Source organism: Salvia hispanica, chromosome 3 (assembly GCF_029641045.1).
Source record: "Salvia hispanica isolate PSC_SH4W2 chromosome 3, Shi_PSC_v1, whole genome shotgun sequence".
NCBI classification, from domain to species: Eukaryota; Viridiplantae; Streptophyta; class Magnoliopsida; order Lamiales; family Lamiaceae; genus Salvia; species Salvia hispanica.
The window spans coordinates 25200198-25215223 of record NC_142694.1 but is presented as its reverse complement, the minus strand read 5'-3'; the positions used below and the strand labels follow the sequence as shown (position 1 = coordinate 25215223).

General features: G+C 35.0%; 3 protein-coding genes across 4 annotated transcripts; 2 read left to right on the top strand and 1 right to left on the bottom strand.

The window, feature by feature from the left end:
* Positions 1–4331: 4331 nt before the first annotated feature.
* On the bottom strand, positions 4332–5825 carry LOC148930427 (uncharacterized). The gene is made up of 2 exons (XM_089066472.1): positions 5724–5825; positions 4332–5135 (listed from the first exon to the last, which is right to left on the bottom strand). Exons 1-2 carry the CDS (start codon positions 5823–5825, stop codon positions 4332–4334), a joined length of 906 nt encoding a protein of 301 aa, XP_088922598.1.
* Positions 5826–10274: 4449 nt separating this feature from the next.
* On the top strand, positions 10275–12342 carry LOC125215493 (uncharacterized protein At5g01610-like). The gene is made up of 3 exons (XM_048116921.2): positions 10275–10623; positions 11606–11660; positions 11801–12342. The coding sequence occupies exons 1-3, from the start codon at positions 10522–10524 to the stop codon at positions 12178–12180; spliced, it is 537 nt and encodes a 178-aa protein (XP_047972878.1). The 5' UTR covers positions 10275–10521; the 3' UTR covers positions 12181–12342.
* A 97-nt stretch (positions 12343–12439) lies between these two features.
* Positions 12440–14668, top strand: LOC125215492 (HNH endonuclease domain-containing protein). 2 transcript variants are annotated; one of them, XM_048116920.1, is made up of 3 exons: positions 12440–12728; positions 12882–13014; positions 14264–14668. In XM_048116920.1, the coding sequence occupies exons 1-3, from the start codon at positions 12540–12542 to the stop codon at positions 14419–14421; spliced, it is 480 nt and encodes a 159-aa protein (XP_047972877.1). In that variant the 5' UTR covers positions 12440–12539; the 3' UTR covers positions 14422–14668. The 2 variants fall into 2 exon arrangements, with proteins under 2 accessions (XP_047972877.1, XP_047972876.1); XM_048116919.2 differs by having other exon boundaries at positions 12446–12728; positions 12892–13014.
* Positions 14669–15026: the final 358 nt, after the last annotated feature.

Below are 15026 nucleotides of genomic sequence, written 5' to 3'. Positions count from 1 at the left end.
AACTGACTTTAGACAAACACAACTATCTTGGGACGGATAGAGTAGTACGTGAGAGTAAAAGACATCTCTTGAAATATATCTACACCGACTCAAATTTCGGCACATCTCTAATATTTGCACTAATTCAAATTGAAATTTTAAATCGTGGACGGAAAGAATAATAAACAAAGCCACGAGTGACGACTTATTTAATGAAAAGGGCGAGATCGAGTTGGTCCCAACGAAGCCAATGAAACCAAACTCAGTCACCAACTCACCCTCAATATATAAAATGTTATCATTCAAAAACTTATACTAGTATATATAATTAATTGGAACACGCCTCCTACATACGTATGTTAGAAATTAAAAAATGAATTTAAGTAAACCCTTGAAATTGCTCATAAATTACTAATAAATCACAATCACACGAGCACCCTCTAGAAAACTATTCAGAAATAAGGTGTAAAAGATTTTGAGCAAATTAAATAAATTAATAAGCAGGCTGGTGGTGGTAAAAAAATATTATCAGAAAAGACAAATAAATCATAGAAAATACTACGTCTAACTACTACAGTTGTTTTTTTCGTTTGTTAATAAAGTTGGCAATTTTTCACACATGAAATTGGATTTTTTTATATATATATATATATATTTAGATTATGTTGACCTAAAAAATTGAATAAACGTAAGCTTGCCGGACATATATGATTGCTTGAGAAATAATTAGCCAATTTTATTCTTTCTCTTTCTCTTATTTTACTAAATTATACATTGAAAATCGTACCATTTTAAATCTTTCTATTTTTAAAAAACGGAGGGAGTAGTTCATCGCACGACTTAAATATCCGCTATCTTGTTATTCGAATATTTTAATACATACATTAATTGCACGCCCGATTTTAGAGAAATTAATTTAGTTAAATTATTCCTAACAGTTCAGAAACCAACTAACGTTATTCTCTTATTTATTTTAAGAAAAAAGAACTTGTTAGGAAAAAGAGAATGAAGAAAATGTACTACTATTAATTATTCTGATGGATCTATAACCAAAGTTGGTATATACATGGAGTAATTTTTTATTTTTTTTTCCAACTTAGACCCGACATAATTAACTATGGTTATTTAATATAGAGAAATAATTAACCAAAGTTAGGTTTGAAGGGGGCCCACTGATATAATTAATCAAACCTTAGGCGGTCAAAAATTGATGATGAAATAGATAAAGCGATAAACTATGTTTAAATGGATATGATATAGTTTGGGTCAGCAACTTAATACACGTGCGAAGTTAGTTAACCACTTACACTTATAATATTTGAATATATAGCCGTGACTAACTATACGAACTAATTACAACTTTCTTTGGCTTTTAGTCTCACTCTCATCCCAATAATTTGATTTTAGAGTCTTCAAATATAAATAAAAACATTCAGATATACCGTATTCATGAAATACAAAAGAAAAAGGAATATGATAGTAGTTCATAAAAATAAAATTTAATAAATTAAAATTTTACTTCTAAACATATGTGGGAGAATTTATAGTTAAAAAAATACGGATGTTACATATATATAATGGTAGTATAAAATTCCTCTGTCTTCATAAAAATAAAGAATTTAAAAACGACATAGATTTTAATGCAAAATTTGTAACGTATAAAAATAAAAAATTATTAAAGTATAGTTAGTGGGGAATGAAGATTGATTTCTTGGAAAGAAAAGAAACGAAAAATATAAGTACCACTAATTTTAAGGGACAAATCAAGATGATAAAAGATAGATACTAATTAATTTTTTAATGGTGTATATCCGCACACCACTATTTGTCTTACTTATTTCACGTGGAGCATAAGAAATCCTAGTTCGATCTTAGATTTTTTTCTTTCATTTTAATTTTAAATATATAATTTCTTCAAACGACCTTATCTGACACCTACATGAAGGAGAAATGAAATGTGACATGTAATTAATTTTTATAATAATTCTTCAAAACTACTATACGAAATTGAAGATCAAAACGAATAAAATACTTTGATCGCGACTCATGATTTTCATGAAAAAGAGTAATTACTATTGTTTATCAAACCATCTCTCTCGTAAATATAGATAAATGCTCGAGTCAAACAATGATAAACATGATAGTAATAGTAAAAAAAACAAAACGAAGACATGATCTTAGGATTACAATTTACGACGATAGTATATTAGTGTATATAATAGGAGTATAAATTATTTATTGTATTTTGCATAGCGATATGAATGATTTTATACATTTCGAGTCATGAATCTAACTATAAACATAAGATTATCAGATTATGTACAAGTTTGATAATGCCATATTTATAAGAAATTTAGTTTCTACGGGACAATAATAAAATAAATAAACTTTTTTCAAAATTAGTTTGAATATGAAAAATATGAGACACGTAAATAACAATATATAGAACAATAATAAATGGCTTATTCGATCAAAAAACCCGATAATGATAGTACCATTCGCCAAACTAAATGTCTTATTTTGTTTAATCAATTTATCGATAATGATAGTACCATTTTATGAATTGGATTTTTGTAACATATGTAAGTAATTTAGTAGTACTACTTCATTAAGATTGTTATTTGTATTTTTCCTGACCCTTTTTTAACACGAGAACCCGATTTATACAATCTCAATATATTATATCTTTGTGTTAGATAATTTTATATACAGAATTGAAAGTTATTAGTTATTACTGTAAACTAGTATTATCCTAACGCGACCCGTGAGTTATATCATGAAATAAGAAGGCTATATGAATAATGACATAAAGGAGAGAAAACAAATTAATTATTATCCCATCCACTCTGCACTCAATATTTTATTTCTTCAATATTTCAAAAGGAAGACCATTTTTGCAAATTATAAGAATACTGCAACTATATAATTACAGAAAAAAAATCTTCGAATTAGAAAAAGTCCTTGACTGTGACATGGTGTCATCTGAAAAGCATACCAAAGTAGAAAGAAAAGATGAGGAAAATGTAAATTGCATCATTTTTCTTCCTTTAATTAATTTTAAAGTGATTTTTTTGGCATTTGGTTATTAGAGAAAAGAACAGTGGAGTCACTTTCTAGAAGGAAAAAATCAAAGTCGAAATTAATCGTTTTGGCTCAAAGGGAAGAAAGCTACATTAATTATATTCCCACGGGTTTGAATATATTCTTTTTACAGATAACCAACCTTCAATTCTCAATAGAATTTTTAGGCGATTTCCAAGAGATTATTCAGTCAACATACTAACTAACGAAAGTTAGATATTTTTATTTTGGGAAAATTACCATAAAAATTCTAAACTTCAGCCATATGGACCAATTTCCCAACTTAAAACGAAAATCAATTTGAAAAATCATGAAATTTGGATTTGTTCCCAACGCATTGATATTAGTTTAAATTATCCATCAGTTACAGAGTTATACTACAGAGTTAAACTAGTTCATTAGACTTAAAGTTTATTGATAAGAGTCTAAACTATTTATGCAACTCTTTAGCCTAAATTATCAAATGAAGATATAAAATGTTCACAAACTTAATCCAAATTGAAACTCATATACATGCACGAATATGAAAGATATGGAGTACAAAGATCAAAATGAAAATTAATAAAGGATAAGTTTTATAAATTCTGGTACTCAATTTGAGGGTAAGATTTAGACAGAAATAAAGAAGAATTTGACTACTTCTCTCCCTTATTGAAGAAATAAAAAAAATGAACATTGTTTTATATCGATTATAATACTATATATTACATGAGATCTAGAAAGAAATAAAGAAGAATTTGACTTCATCTCTCCCATATTAAAGAAATGAAAAAATGAACATCGTTTTTTTGTCGATTATAATTGATATATATTCCATAATAACAAAAGAAATTAGTCCTACGTAACTCTGATCCAAACTGATCGAGCAATATACAAAATAAGTGAAGGAAAGAAGAGAGAAGAAAAGAGTGCCAAGTTTTCTGCACTGTGCAGTTTTTCTGTCATGACAATAGGTTCAAACATCGTCCGATTGTGCCTTCGTTGGGTTGTCAAGGACATGATACCATTGCAAACTTCTTGATAATAGTGTATTTGGTAAACCACTGGATCCAATGGTTTTTATTCTCTTGGCGTTAACGAGAGTTTTTCACGTAAAATTTTAATGCGGCTATTTTGTATTAGTATCACTTTTCATTATCATCTCATTGATTCGTCTATATTAAAAACTATAGTATTCTTACAAATTAAAGAGGTTTATTTATCTGGTGCGCCTTAAAATCGGGTTTCACACTGCAACATCTAAATTAACCAATGCTCAACGTTGTTTCTCCTCAAAATTTCATATTAAGAACTTTACCAAGAGGCTGATAGATCTTCCCATTCTCAACACCTTCATCCTCACCACCTTCCACAAACTCCCTCGCCACCGTCTCCAGCCGCAGCGCCGCGTATGCCGCCTTCCGCCTCTCCTTGTGCTCCCTCCTCCTCCTGTTCTGCTCCTCCAGGCCCGCCCTCGCCTTCTCCGCCGCCTCCGCCCTGCTCGTCGCCTGCTCCAACCGCATCCTCATCTCCCCCATCTTCGCCACCGCCGCCTCCAACTCCCTCTTCACACCCTCCATCTCTCCACTCCCCATCTCCTTGTTCTGCTGAGGCTCAGCCACTATAACAGCTTCCTTCAACATCTTATTCTCTCTCTTCGCCTCCTCGGCCTCCACTCCCAGCTGCTGAAGCGCGTTGTACAGAGCGGTCTTCTCGCTCTGCGCCCGCGCTTCAGCAGCCTCGGCCGCGGCCAGCCGCGACCGCCCCTTGTGGAGCTGGAATTTGAGGAGGGCTATCTCTACTTGCGCCTCCTTCTCTTGCTCTCTTGCTCTTTTCGCCGAGCATTCTGTCTGCAGCTGCTGGGCCGAGCTCTGCAGGGCGGACTCGAGCTCGGCGATGCGGGAGGTGGCCTCCTCTGATTGGTTGATGTAGAAATTCTTCTTTGCGTCGGAGTTTTTGAGGAGAGATGAGAGCTCGTCTATGGTTTTCTGGTAATGGTCGAGCTTGATGAGTGCTTGCTTCTGCGCTGCCTCCTTTGAATCTAGTTGAACTCTCACGCTTGCCAGCTCTCTCTCTACCCTCTCTATCTCCACTTCCTGCGATTTCGAGATTTTGCAGCGTGAATTTCAAAAAATTATGAAGTTTGGTTAAATTCCGATCCGTCAACCAATTTTAATCAACAGGAAAAGATGATGAAATTTGGATTTGTTTCAATTGTACAATGCTAGATTCTTTTTGAAATTGTATCTGATATGACAGTTGAAAATCATGCAAAAATGCCACTATCAATGTGGTAAACAATGTCGTCTATTAATTGCATAAACAAAAGGGTAAACTGCAAGAAAAGTTGGTTAAATTTTGGTCCCTTCCCCAATTTTTAATATCAATTGGAAAAATTATGAAATTTGGATGTGATCATAATCATACAACGGCGGAAATACCATCATTGTGTTGAACAATATCGTCTTTTCATTCCGTATAACATTTGGTTGAAAAACATCAATAATGTATTACGGTTAGCTATCAATTTTTTTGTATGGAATAATAGCAAAAACGAATCCAAACTTCATGGTTTTTTTACTTGATTTTGAAAGTTGCGGGTCGACCAGAATTTGACAAAATTTCATAAATTTTTCGACGTTTTCTCTAAACAAAATTAGCATGAGGTTGGAAATGAAACTTACTTTGTCATTTGTTGGACTGTTTTTCCTTTGGTCATTACTCTGTCCGAAAAAGTTGATTGCAGATTGAACTGATTCAATTGGTTTTGTGTCGATCTCCCCCATTGCTAATTCTAACACTGCCCACAAAAAGGAAAAAAAGAAATCAACGAGCAACACTTGAAAAAAGATTATGATGAAGTGAATGCTATCAGTTAACATGATCAAATTAAAAAAGGATGAATGAAATGCTGATGTGAAGAACTGAACTTACTCAAAATGAAGGGAAATGTAGAAGGAGGAGAGGCATTGGTATTAGAAAGAGTGAGTTGTGAAATTTAATCAAAGATCTGTGCAATCGAGGTTTCTAATTTTGTCAAAATTCATAACTCCAAAAACCAACTCTTCTATGATTCTTTGTAATAATCGACCCTTATTCAACAACTTTTTAGTAATCCAAGTTCTCTAATGAAGAGATCTTGGCTTCACAATGCTCCTAAATGTATCCTGGAGATAAATTCTAGTATACTTTTTCTAATTTTCGTTTTTTTTTTTTTTGCTTAATTTCCTAACATTATTTATTTGTCTAAGAACCATTTGATGCTCACAATATTTTGTTATGTTTTTTAGTTTTTTACAAAGATACGTGATCCAGCCCAAATTCATAGTTACAATGCAGCTTAAAACCCTTATGGAAATTAGCCCAATTTAGGCTCGGAGAAAATAACAAATGTATTAACATTAGACATTAGTAGTAAGTAACTATGTGAAAATCTTTAACTATGTGAAAATAACCCAATTCATTTACTAGTTTAAAAAAAAAATTACGCACACCACTCCCAGAATGAGTCAAATCAAAGATAAATAGCTTATCAACTTAACTCCACTTTATTTTCTGTTACTATTATTATTTGGTCTTCTAATACTATTTCATCCAAAAAAAAAATATTATTAAAAAGAGGGAATAAATTTTAGCAAACTGGCCAGAATTGAAAAAATAAGTCATTTTTTTTACACACCGTCATACTCTAAGTGACATATTTTTCTTTTTGGAAAGTCTTACTCTAAATGACACATTTCTATATATGGAAACATTACTCTCTCTACTTTTTATTCCCCCTCTTACTTTATTCTTTCTACTTTACTCACAAACAATACTACATAAATTCTCGTGTCAAATTAAGGGCATCCACAGCAGTGTCTCTTATCCATCTCTTAACCGTCTCATCTCTTCACTATTCATGGGCCCCACTGTACTTTTCACTCCATCTCTTAACTAAGAGATAACACCCACATCCATCCATCTCTTAACCATCTCATCTCTTAACTATTCATTCAATTTCATTTTTCATTTTTATTTTCAACAAATCCAATTAATAAAAAACACACTTCATTAAATAAAATAAAATTACAATTTAAAATCCTAAAAATAAAAAAAAATACATAATTAAAATCCTAAAAAAATAAAAACACACATAAATAAAATCCTAAAAAAATAAAAATACACACCATTAAAAAAAATGGAGGCAAAGAGTTGTCCAATGAAGATCATTTGTGTCTACTTGTTGCCAAATTTTGCCCAAATGTGCTCCATTAGATCCTCCTGGAGTTGGTCGTGGGCGGTAGAATCACGTGTCCTAGCCCGAATACACATCCGCTCTTCCAAAGACGGATGCAATCCACTGCGAGGCGGACTACTTGCGGTAGAGCTTCCCGCGGTCTCAGGGTCGAACCAATTTCCCGCCTGAGGTCCTTCGTCGGCAACAATCATGTTGTGCAAGATTATGCACGTATACATGATGTCGACCATATTATCTATAAACCACGTACGAGCCGGGGCTTTGATAATGTTCCATCGAGCTTGGAGAACCCCGAACGCTCTCTCCACATCCTTGCGAGCAGCCTCTTGCTTCTGCGCAAAAAGAGCCTGTTTTTCGTTCGCAGGCATGTTGAACGTCTTCACGAAGGTTGGCCACTTCGGATAGATGTCGTCGGCAAGATAGTACCCCATTTTATACTGGCGGTTGTTAGCGACGAAGTTGATGGCCGGCGCTTTACCATTCAGAACTTCGGTGAAGAGGTCGGAGTGGTTGAGCACGTTGATGTCGTTGCTCGAGCCGGGGACCCCGAAATACGCATGCCAAATCCATAGCCGGTAGTCGGCGACGGCCTCGAGTATAACGGTGGGGTGGGTGCCTTTGTGGCCGCTCGTGTATGACCCTCTCAACGCCGTTGGGCAATTCTTCCATTGCCAATGCATGCAATCGACGCTCCCGAGCATCCCGGGAAACCCGTGTGCTTGTTCGTGAAGTTGGAGCAGAAACTGACAATCCGCGGTGTTTGGCTTCTTCAGAAATTCGTCGGTGAAGGCTGCCCGGACGCCTTTGCAGAAGTTCATCAAACAAAGTCTCCCAGTGGTTTCTCCGACGTGTAGGTATTCGTCGAACAAATCCGTCGTTTGTCCAGTAGCAAGCTGACGGATTGCTGCAGTACATTTCTGGAGCGTCGTGTGACTGGGACGGCCAGTAGCGTCGAAACCTTCTTTGAAGTACTCTTCCCGGGCCGCCAATGTATTTGCGATATGCCAAAATAGCGAGCGTGGCATACGGAAACGGCGACGGAAGTAGGTATCATCCCATCTCGGGTTGTTAGAGAAGTAATCGCGTACCAACCTTGCGGCGGCTTGCTCCCGGTCACAATGGATGTATTTCCGGGTTCGCTTTTGACGCGCCGCGGCTTCCTCCTCCTCCCTACGTCGATCTTCTTCTAGCGATTGTTCCATTAGTTGACGCATTTGCTCAAATGGATCCATGAATTGATTAAATTTGGGAGAAGAAAAATGTTTTGAGATGAAGAATGTAGTGTGTTTGAGTGAGAATAGACAGTTTTTTTTATAGTGGATAATTTGTGGGAATGATTTGGTTATAGAAGTGATTTGGGGCTTAAAAAAAATTTAAAAATAATTAAAAATTTGTAAAAAACAGCTATAAACGGCTAGTATAATTTTCAAAATTTTTTTTATATATATATTTTATTCTTTTGAATTTTTTCTGATTTAAAAAAAAAATAATTTTAACGGATATAAACGACGCCCACTTGCGGGACGGCGAGTGGGCGTCACGCACGAACCGGAGCTCACCACGTCGCCCAAGCGCGTGGCGAGACGTCTCGCGGGGTGCCTCGCCGCGACGGGACGCGGGACGCGTGGCGATGAGATGGGGACGAGACGACGCCCACAACGCCGTCTCGCTGGCGTCTCGTCCCTCCGAGACGAGATCGGGACATTTTTTTTTGCCGCCGTGGATGGCCTAAAAATGTTCCACTTATAGTGATACAGAGGAGCATTATATTTGCTACTATTATTTGGCCAATTTTATTGATCATATTTTATCTATTGAGTTACCAATTTTTCTCGTTTTGGCACACTTAATGTTTTTTCGGGAATAAGAAACATTATTTGTGAGTGGCTAATTTCTATTAGTATGCTTTCTTAACGATTAAAATTTTATAACTACAAAAGCAATCAATTTACAAAATTAAAATTGCACATGATTATACAATCAATGTACAAGAGACACCTCATGTGATCTTTATTCCCCTCTCTCTAAATACAGATTGGTCTATTGTTCTCATTACTTGTCGGTGCAATTAGAATATAAATGTAAAATGATTTAATTGAAGAATACAAAGCTAGCGTAAATAAAATAAACGATTACAAAATATTCAAGTGATATTTCTAAATTCTAATCCACATCAATTTCAGTAGTAGCCCAACTTTTTATATAAAAACATCCTTTTCATTGAGAATTAAATAAACATTTTTGGCCCTTTAAAGGCTGGAGGTTAGATCTCATATTTATGTCATCTCCCACCACGTATAATTACATCACGTAATGATTAAAGTTATATGTCTTATTCAATAATTTTCATGATGGAATTCAATTGTTTCAATTATTGAGTGGATTTTAAGCCTTCGACTTAAACTTTAGTTTGAAGGTTAGGTAACCCATCATCGTGAGCATCATTAAATTCACAATATAATTGTTCAATTAGCATTTTATTTGCTTAGTTTTAAAAATATAAGAATTTTAGTTGTTCTAATATAGTAGTCAAATTTCAAACTTGGTTATAATACTAGTAGTATCTACATAGGATTCAGTTGCAAATAGATCCAGATTTCATGAAATCTAATCTAATTTAAAAAACATGAAACTTAATACGCCTACAATCAAAAGAAAATTCTAGAAATCTACAAATCAAATGATATTCAAATCCATTTAAAATTTTATAAATTTAAAAGTTGAATAAAAATACTTTAAAATCTCACATTCATTTTTTATATGAAACTTCACAATATCAAAACCTAGCTCTAAAAAATACTAGTACTGCATGAATCTCACATATTTCCAAAATCCAGATAGATAAATACTTACTACAATTAATTTTAATCAGCATAAAATTAATACTTGAATGACAATGAATTTTCACGTGACTAGAAAAAAAAAGAGTTGAATCCCTTTTTCCCATTATTTAACCAAATGAAAACCTGCATAAAAGAACACTTCACAAATGAAAATTTACAGAAATGATATTTTTATTCTCTCATTAAAATTACTCGGCGGATCAGAATCTGGTTGATTAAAAAAAGGGTAGTCGAGTCGCAATCTTGTTTGTCGGGGGCGCCGGTTTTTCTTCCCTCTCTGCCATTTAATGCCAAATTTCCAATCTTGGATCAGTGGATGAGCTGTATCTCTCACACACACTCACACTGTTGTTTGAGAGCAAGAGGAACAAACCCTTTCATTCTCCATAGCTTTTGAAAATGGAGAAAGCTCTGGTAAAAGTTGCCAGCATTAAAGCAGGTTCATTTTGGGTTTCCAAGAAAGCCAAAGAAGAGATCTCCAACATCTCTCAAGACATCTCTGTATGCCTTCCCTCTCGATTTTGTTTTTGTTTTTGTTTTTTTTTTGTCTCTCTAGGTTTTGTTTGAGCCCTCTTTCTTGTAAAAATGAGCCTTTTCTAAGTGTGATGATAATGCTGGTTGTAAAAATCAATGCTTGTTCTGGATTAGTGCTGATTTGGGTGTTTTTGCTGCTGCTTGAATCTTCACTGAGGAAAGAAATCACAATTCTTGAAAAAGACTGTTTTTTTTTATTGTGTCTTTATGTGTTGGAATGATTTTTTTATGTTTGATGATAATGCTGGTTGTAAAAAGCAACCTTGTTCGTGATTAGTGCTGATTTTGGTGTTTTTGCTGCTGCAAAAGAAATCACAATTCTTGAAAAAGACTGTTTTTTTTATTGTGTCTTTATGTGTTGGAATGATTTTTTATGTTTGATGATAATGCTGGTTGTAAAAAGCAACCTTGTTCGTGATTAGTGCTGATTTTGGTGTTTTTGTTGCTGCAAAAGAAATCACAATTCTTGAAAAAGACTTTTTTATTGGAGTAAATCGAGTTCATTGATGATTTAATGTGTGAAATGTTGATGGAAAGGAGATAGTTGAATTCTGCTTTTATGAAACTGTATCAGTATCACCAATTGCAGATTTGATTATATTTAGTTAGATTTGAAAATTACATCCAATTTACCTCTTGTGTTATGATGCCAATCTGCTGATAGATTCTCCAAGATATTACTCCTAAATTGCTCTTTGGAAAATTTAAAAGCTCATGTAATGGTACTATGGTAGTACTAGTATATAATGACATGTTGGATTAATTGATTATGCTTTAGCATAATTTTCTTTAGATTGAGTATTTCGATTTGATTTTTCATCAGTACTCATTAGATATCTATCATGTTGAAACTTAGTAGGATTCTTGTATGCTACTACATGTCTTGCTCTGTGAGTGATGCTGACAATTAGGCGAAGATCATGACTCGTTTTTGTGTATCGAATTTCAGACTCTGTCAAACACCGTTGAGGAGAAGGCGAAATGGATCTTCAACAAGCTCAAAGGTACATTTCAAAACCATAAGTTGAATGAACGTGCTAGATTCACATTCATTTTCGAATAACACCTTTGGTCATGTTTGAATTATCATAAGATCAAAGAATCAATTTTCTTGAACCATGATGTATTGCCTAATCATATGCAGGAAAGCCATTGAAATCGTTGCCAGATCTCCTCCGAGATTACAATCTTCCTCGTGGCCTCTTTCCTCAGAACATAACATGCTACGAATTCGAGGAGGCAAAGTCCAGGCTCATCGTGCACATGTCCTCTCCGTGTGAAGTGTCCTTCAAGGACTCGTCTGTTGTGAGGTACGCGACTCGGGTGAAGGCCACATTGTCGAGAGGGAAGCTGACGGGGATCGAGGGGATGAAGACAAAGGTGCTGGTGTGGGTGAAGGTGAGCAGCATCAATGTGGAAGGCACCAAGTCTGATAAAATCTGCTTCATGGCGGGAGTGAAGAAATCGAGATCCAAAGATGCGTACGAGATGCCTCGTGATGGCCTTCGAGTCGAAGAATTCTGAAATGCAAGAGCTTCTCAGTGTGTCAATATATATTCTTGGAATTCTTTGGTTAATTTGTTTGGAAAAATCAATAATTATTGTATTAGTTGGATGATTTGGGAGTCTGGTTCTTGATTGTGATCAATTCATCAATACAAACAGATGTTGGTCAAATTATTTTTATTTTCACATTATTCTATCAATTAACTCATAAATCTATTTCATTTTGTCACTAACTCTCAAAATAAAACATAAAAAAAATCATTTTTAATCGATGGAATTCCAACCAATAAAATCACAGAATATTAACCGAAAAACAAATTTCAGTGGGCTCGACGGTATGAGCTCGCCATCGCCGCCGCGAGCTCGGAAACCGAAGGATGAAGAGCGGCCTAGATTCTTCGACACTAAGGCGAAGAGCATGTGCTGGTCCAATGCTGACACGGTGCCCGGCCGCCACCCGGAGCGCTGGCGCAAGGACGCCGCCGGCAACGTCGTCTGCAAACGCTTCTGCAATTGCCAAGGCTGCCTCTGCTTTGAATACGACCACATCGTCCCCTTTTCCAAAGGTTCCCCCTCTTTTCAACTAGGATTATTCATTTTATACTTTTAATTTTGAATTTCTTTTCGCTAGGGTTCATAGATTGTGCTTACTGAAATTTGCGACATTTCTGTTTATTTTTGAATGGAAAATTTGGGGGAAAGTAAGTTTGTGGTGGTAGTTTTGTGCAGGTGGTGAGTCTGTAGCTGCGAATTGCCAGATTTTGCAGACGAGGGTGAATAGATTCAAATCGGATAAGGAGGGGATTGATGATTCCATCTTGAAAGGCTACTCTTGTGACATCAAGTTCACTGGTATACATAACTTTGCTTCTTCATTTGTGCTTATTGTTTATTAATGCAAGTTATTTTGTTTGATATGTGAATAAATGATGCATCTTGTAAATGGGAAAGGATTGGCTCAACCAATACATGTGCTAGGTCTGTATTGGGATGAATTGAGTAGTAAATGAGTGGTTTATCTTCGTCTCCTTGAAATAAAGATGCTTCGTGTAATGTAATTGTGAGTGGTTTTATGACTGATCCATCGCCTCTGTAATATTTGCATAAGACGATGGTAGCAGTGTTGCGTATGCTAAGACAGGTACGGGAAGGTTAGTGAAAGCCATAGGAGGCATGGGTTGCAAAAATTGGATGGAGGTTCAAAATTTCCGATCTAGGTGGAAAAGTTTGTGTAACTTGGAGAAAAACGAACTTTTACAGGCCTTGTTACTAGTGAAAACTAACTTTGTTGATGATGATGAACTGACTCTTCATGTGTGTATGAACTGTATGATCTTGTGGCAATGTGGCACACAAACGTTTTGATCTTTGTGATTATAGTACTTAGTTGATCAAATCACTTATCTTTTTATGTGTTTTAGCCACACTAAGCTTGAGTCAATGTGGCAGTTCTTGTTTAGGAGTTGTGAACCTAATGCGTAGGAACAGAATTAGGAAAAGAAAAGATTACCACACTGACCCAAAAAGCGAAGATCTGAAGGCACTGTTGTTGGTCGTTATGGCATTGGTTTATCAGTTCGAATGGATGACTTGGATGTTGAGTGAAACCTACTAATAATCCAAACATCTCATATTATCTTGTTGATGGAAGAAGGCATTATTGTAAAAGAGTACTCCCTCCGTTTCTTCATAGTTGAGTCATTTTACTATTTCAGGAAGTTTCTTCATAGTTGAGTCGTTTCCTTATATGGTAACTTTTTCCTCTTCCTTACTTTACTCTCTCTTACTTTATTCTCTCTACTTTATTCACTTTATACTTTATTCTGCCTCAACTATGAAGAAACGGAGGGAGTATCTATTATAGATACATACACCATGTATTTGAAGTTTGCTGCTAGTGAGAAGCAAGTCAACTGGAAATAAGTGCTTCTTGAGTGTGGTCATCTTTGTCAAAATGACTATACATAATGTGTTTCAATATATGGTGTATATTTCTACAATAGATATTTTTTTACAATTTTCATCTGAATGTTTTATTGAGTTAATAAACTGTATCATCTTATTCTACTTTAAAGAGTAACTCTACCATCTTATATGATAGACAAGGAGCTCGATATCGTTGAAATGGCTGTCTATGGAGATGTTATAAGGCCGGGAAACCAGTGTCGCTGCAGAACCGTTGCTGAAATGCTCGGGCAACACATATCCAAAGATAAAAAGGCTCCGTGCAAGTTGCCCTACGATGACACCCCTTCATAGAAGTGAGGTGTTCAAAAACAAAGATTTCCATTCAAAGAATGTCGACTCAAATCAATCAATTCTTGTAACAGCCATTACAGACTAATTGAATAAACAGCGAAGCAGCGTGTCGTTTATGGATTAATTGAAACAGTAGATGCATTTGTTCTTAGATGAAAAGGTATGTTTCTGTCTTATTTCTTCTTGGTTTGTCCATGTTAGGGTGTGAAAAAAAATCGAAATATTGGTATATCGAATTTTCCATTAATTTTTGTGTACACTTTTCTTTATAAAGTCTTAATAATATTTAAGACTTGCACTAAATTAAAACGAATTTTTAAATCGTGAACTGAAAGAATATGAATCAATTTTTTGATACCCCAAACTTTAAACATAGTCTTCTTTTATTCAGTTTCACAAGATCCAAAGTGCCACTTTCTTGAACTTCTCTTCATAAAGTATGCAAATTTCTGACATTGTCGAATATTTTTGAGATATTTCAAGAAACTGGAAAAGATCTATGTCGAGAGAAATCATGTAATATAATTGAGTGCAATTAGCATTATAATGAGAAATAAGACGTGGGAAGCAGCAATGATTGAGGTTAAAATATTTGGAGTCGAGTA

What these genes read in the sequence shown, in the direction of transcription:
- LOC148930427 (XM_089066472.1), bottom strand. Translation starts at nt 5,825, where the DNA reads ATGGGGGAGATCGACACAAAACCAATTGAATCAGTTCAATCTGCAATC. An exon ending in ACAGTCCAACAAATGACAAA is followed by an intron (nt 5,136 to 5,723) that starts GTAAGTTTCATT and finishes TCGAAATCGCAG; the next exon opens with GAAGTGGAGATAGAGAGGGT.
- LOC125215493 (XM_048116921.2), top strand. Translation starts at nt 10,522, where the DNA reads ATGGAGAAAGCTCTGGTAAAAGTTGCCAGCATTAAAGCAGGTTCATTT. An exon ending in ACATCTCTCAAGACATCTCT is followed by an intron (nt 10,624 to 11,605) that starts GTATGCCTTCCC and finishes ATCGAATTTCAG; the next exon opens with ACTCTGTCAAACACCGTTGA. An exon ending in GATCTTCAACAAGCTCAAAG is followed by an intron (nt 11,661 to 11,800) that starts GTACATTTCAAA and finishes AATCATATGCAG; the next exon opens with GAAAGCCATTGAAATCGTTG.
- LOC125215492 (XM_048116919.2), top strand. Translation starts at nt 12,500, where the DNA reads ATGAGCTCGCCATCGCCGCCGCGAGCTCGGAAACCGAAGGATGAAGAG. An exon ending in CATCGTCCCCTTTTCCAAAG is followed by an intron (nt 12,729 to 12,891) that starts GTTCCCCCTCTT and finishes AGTTTTGTGCAG; the next exon opens with GTGGTGAGTCTGTAGCTGCG. An exon ending in TTGTGACATCAAGTTCACTG is followed by an intron (nt 13,015 to 14,263) that starts GTATACATAACT and finishes CTTATATGATAG; the next exon opens with ACAAGGAGCTCGATATCGTT.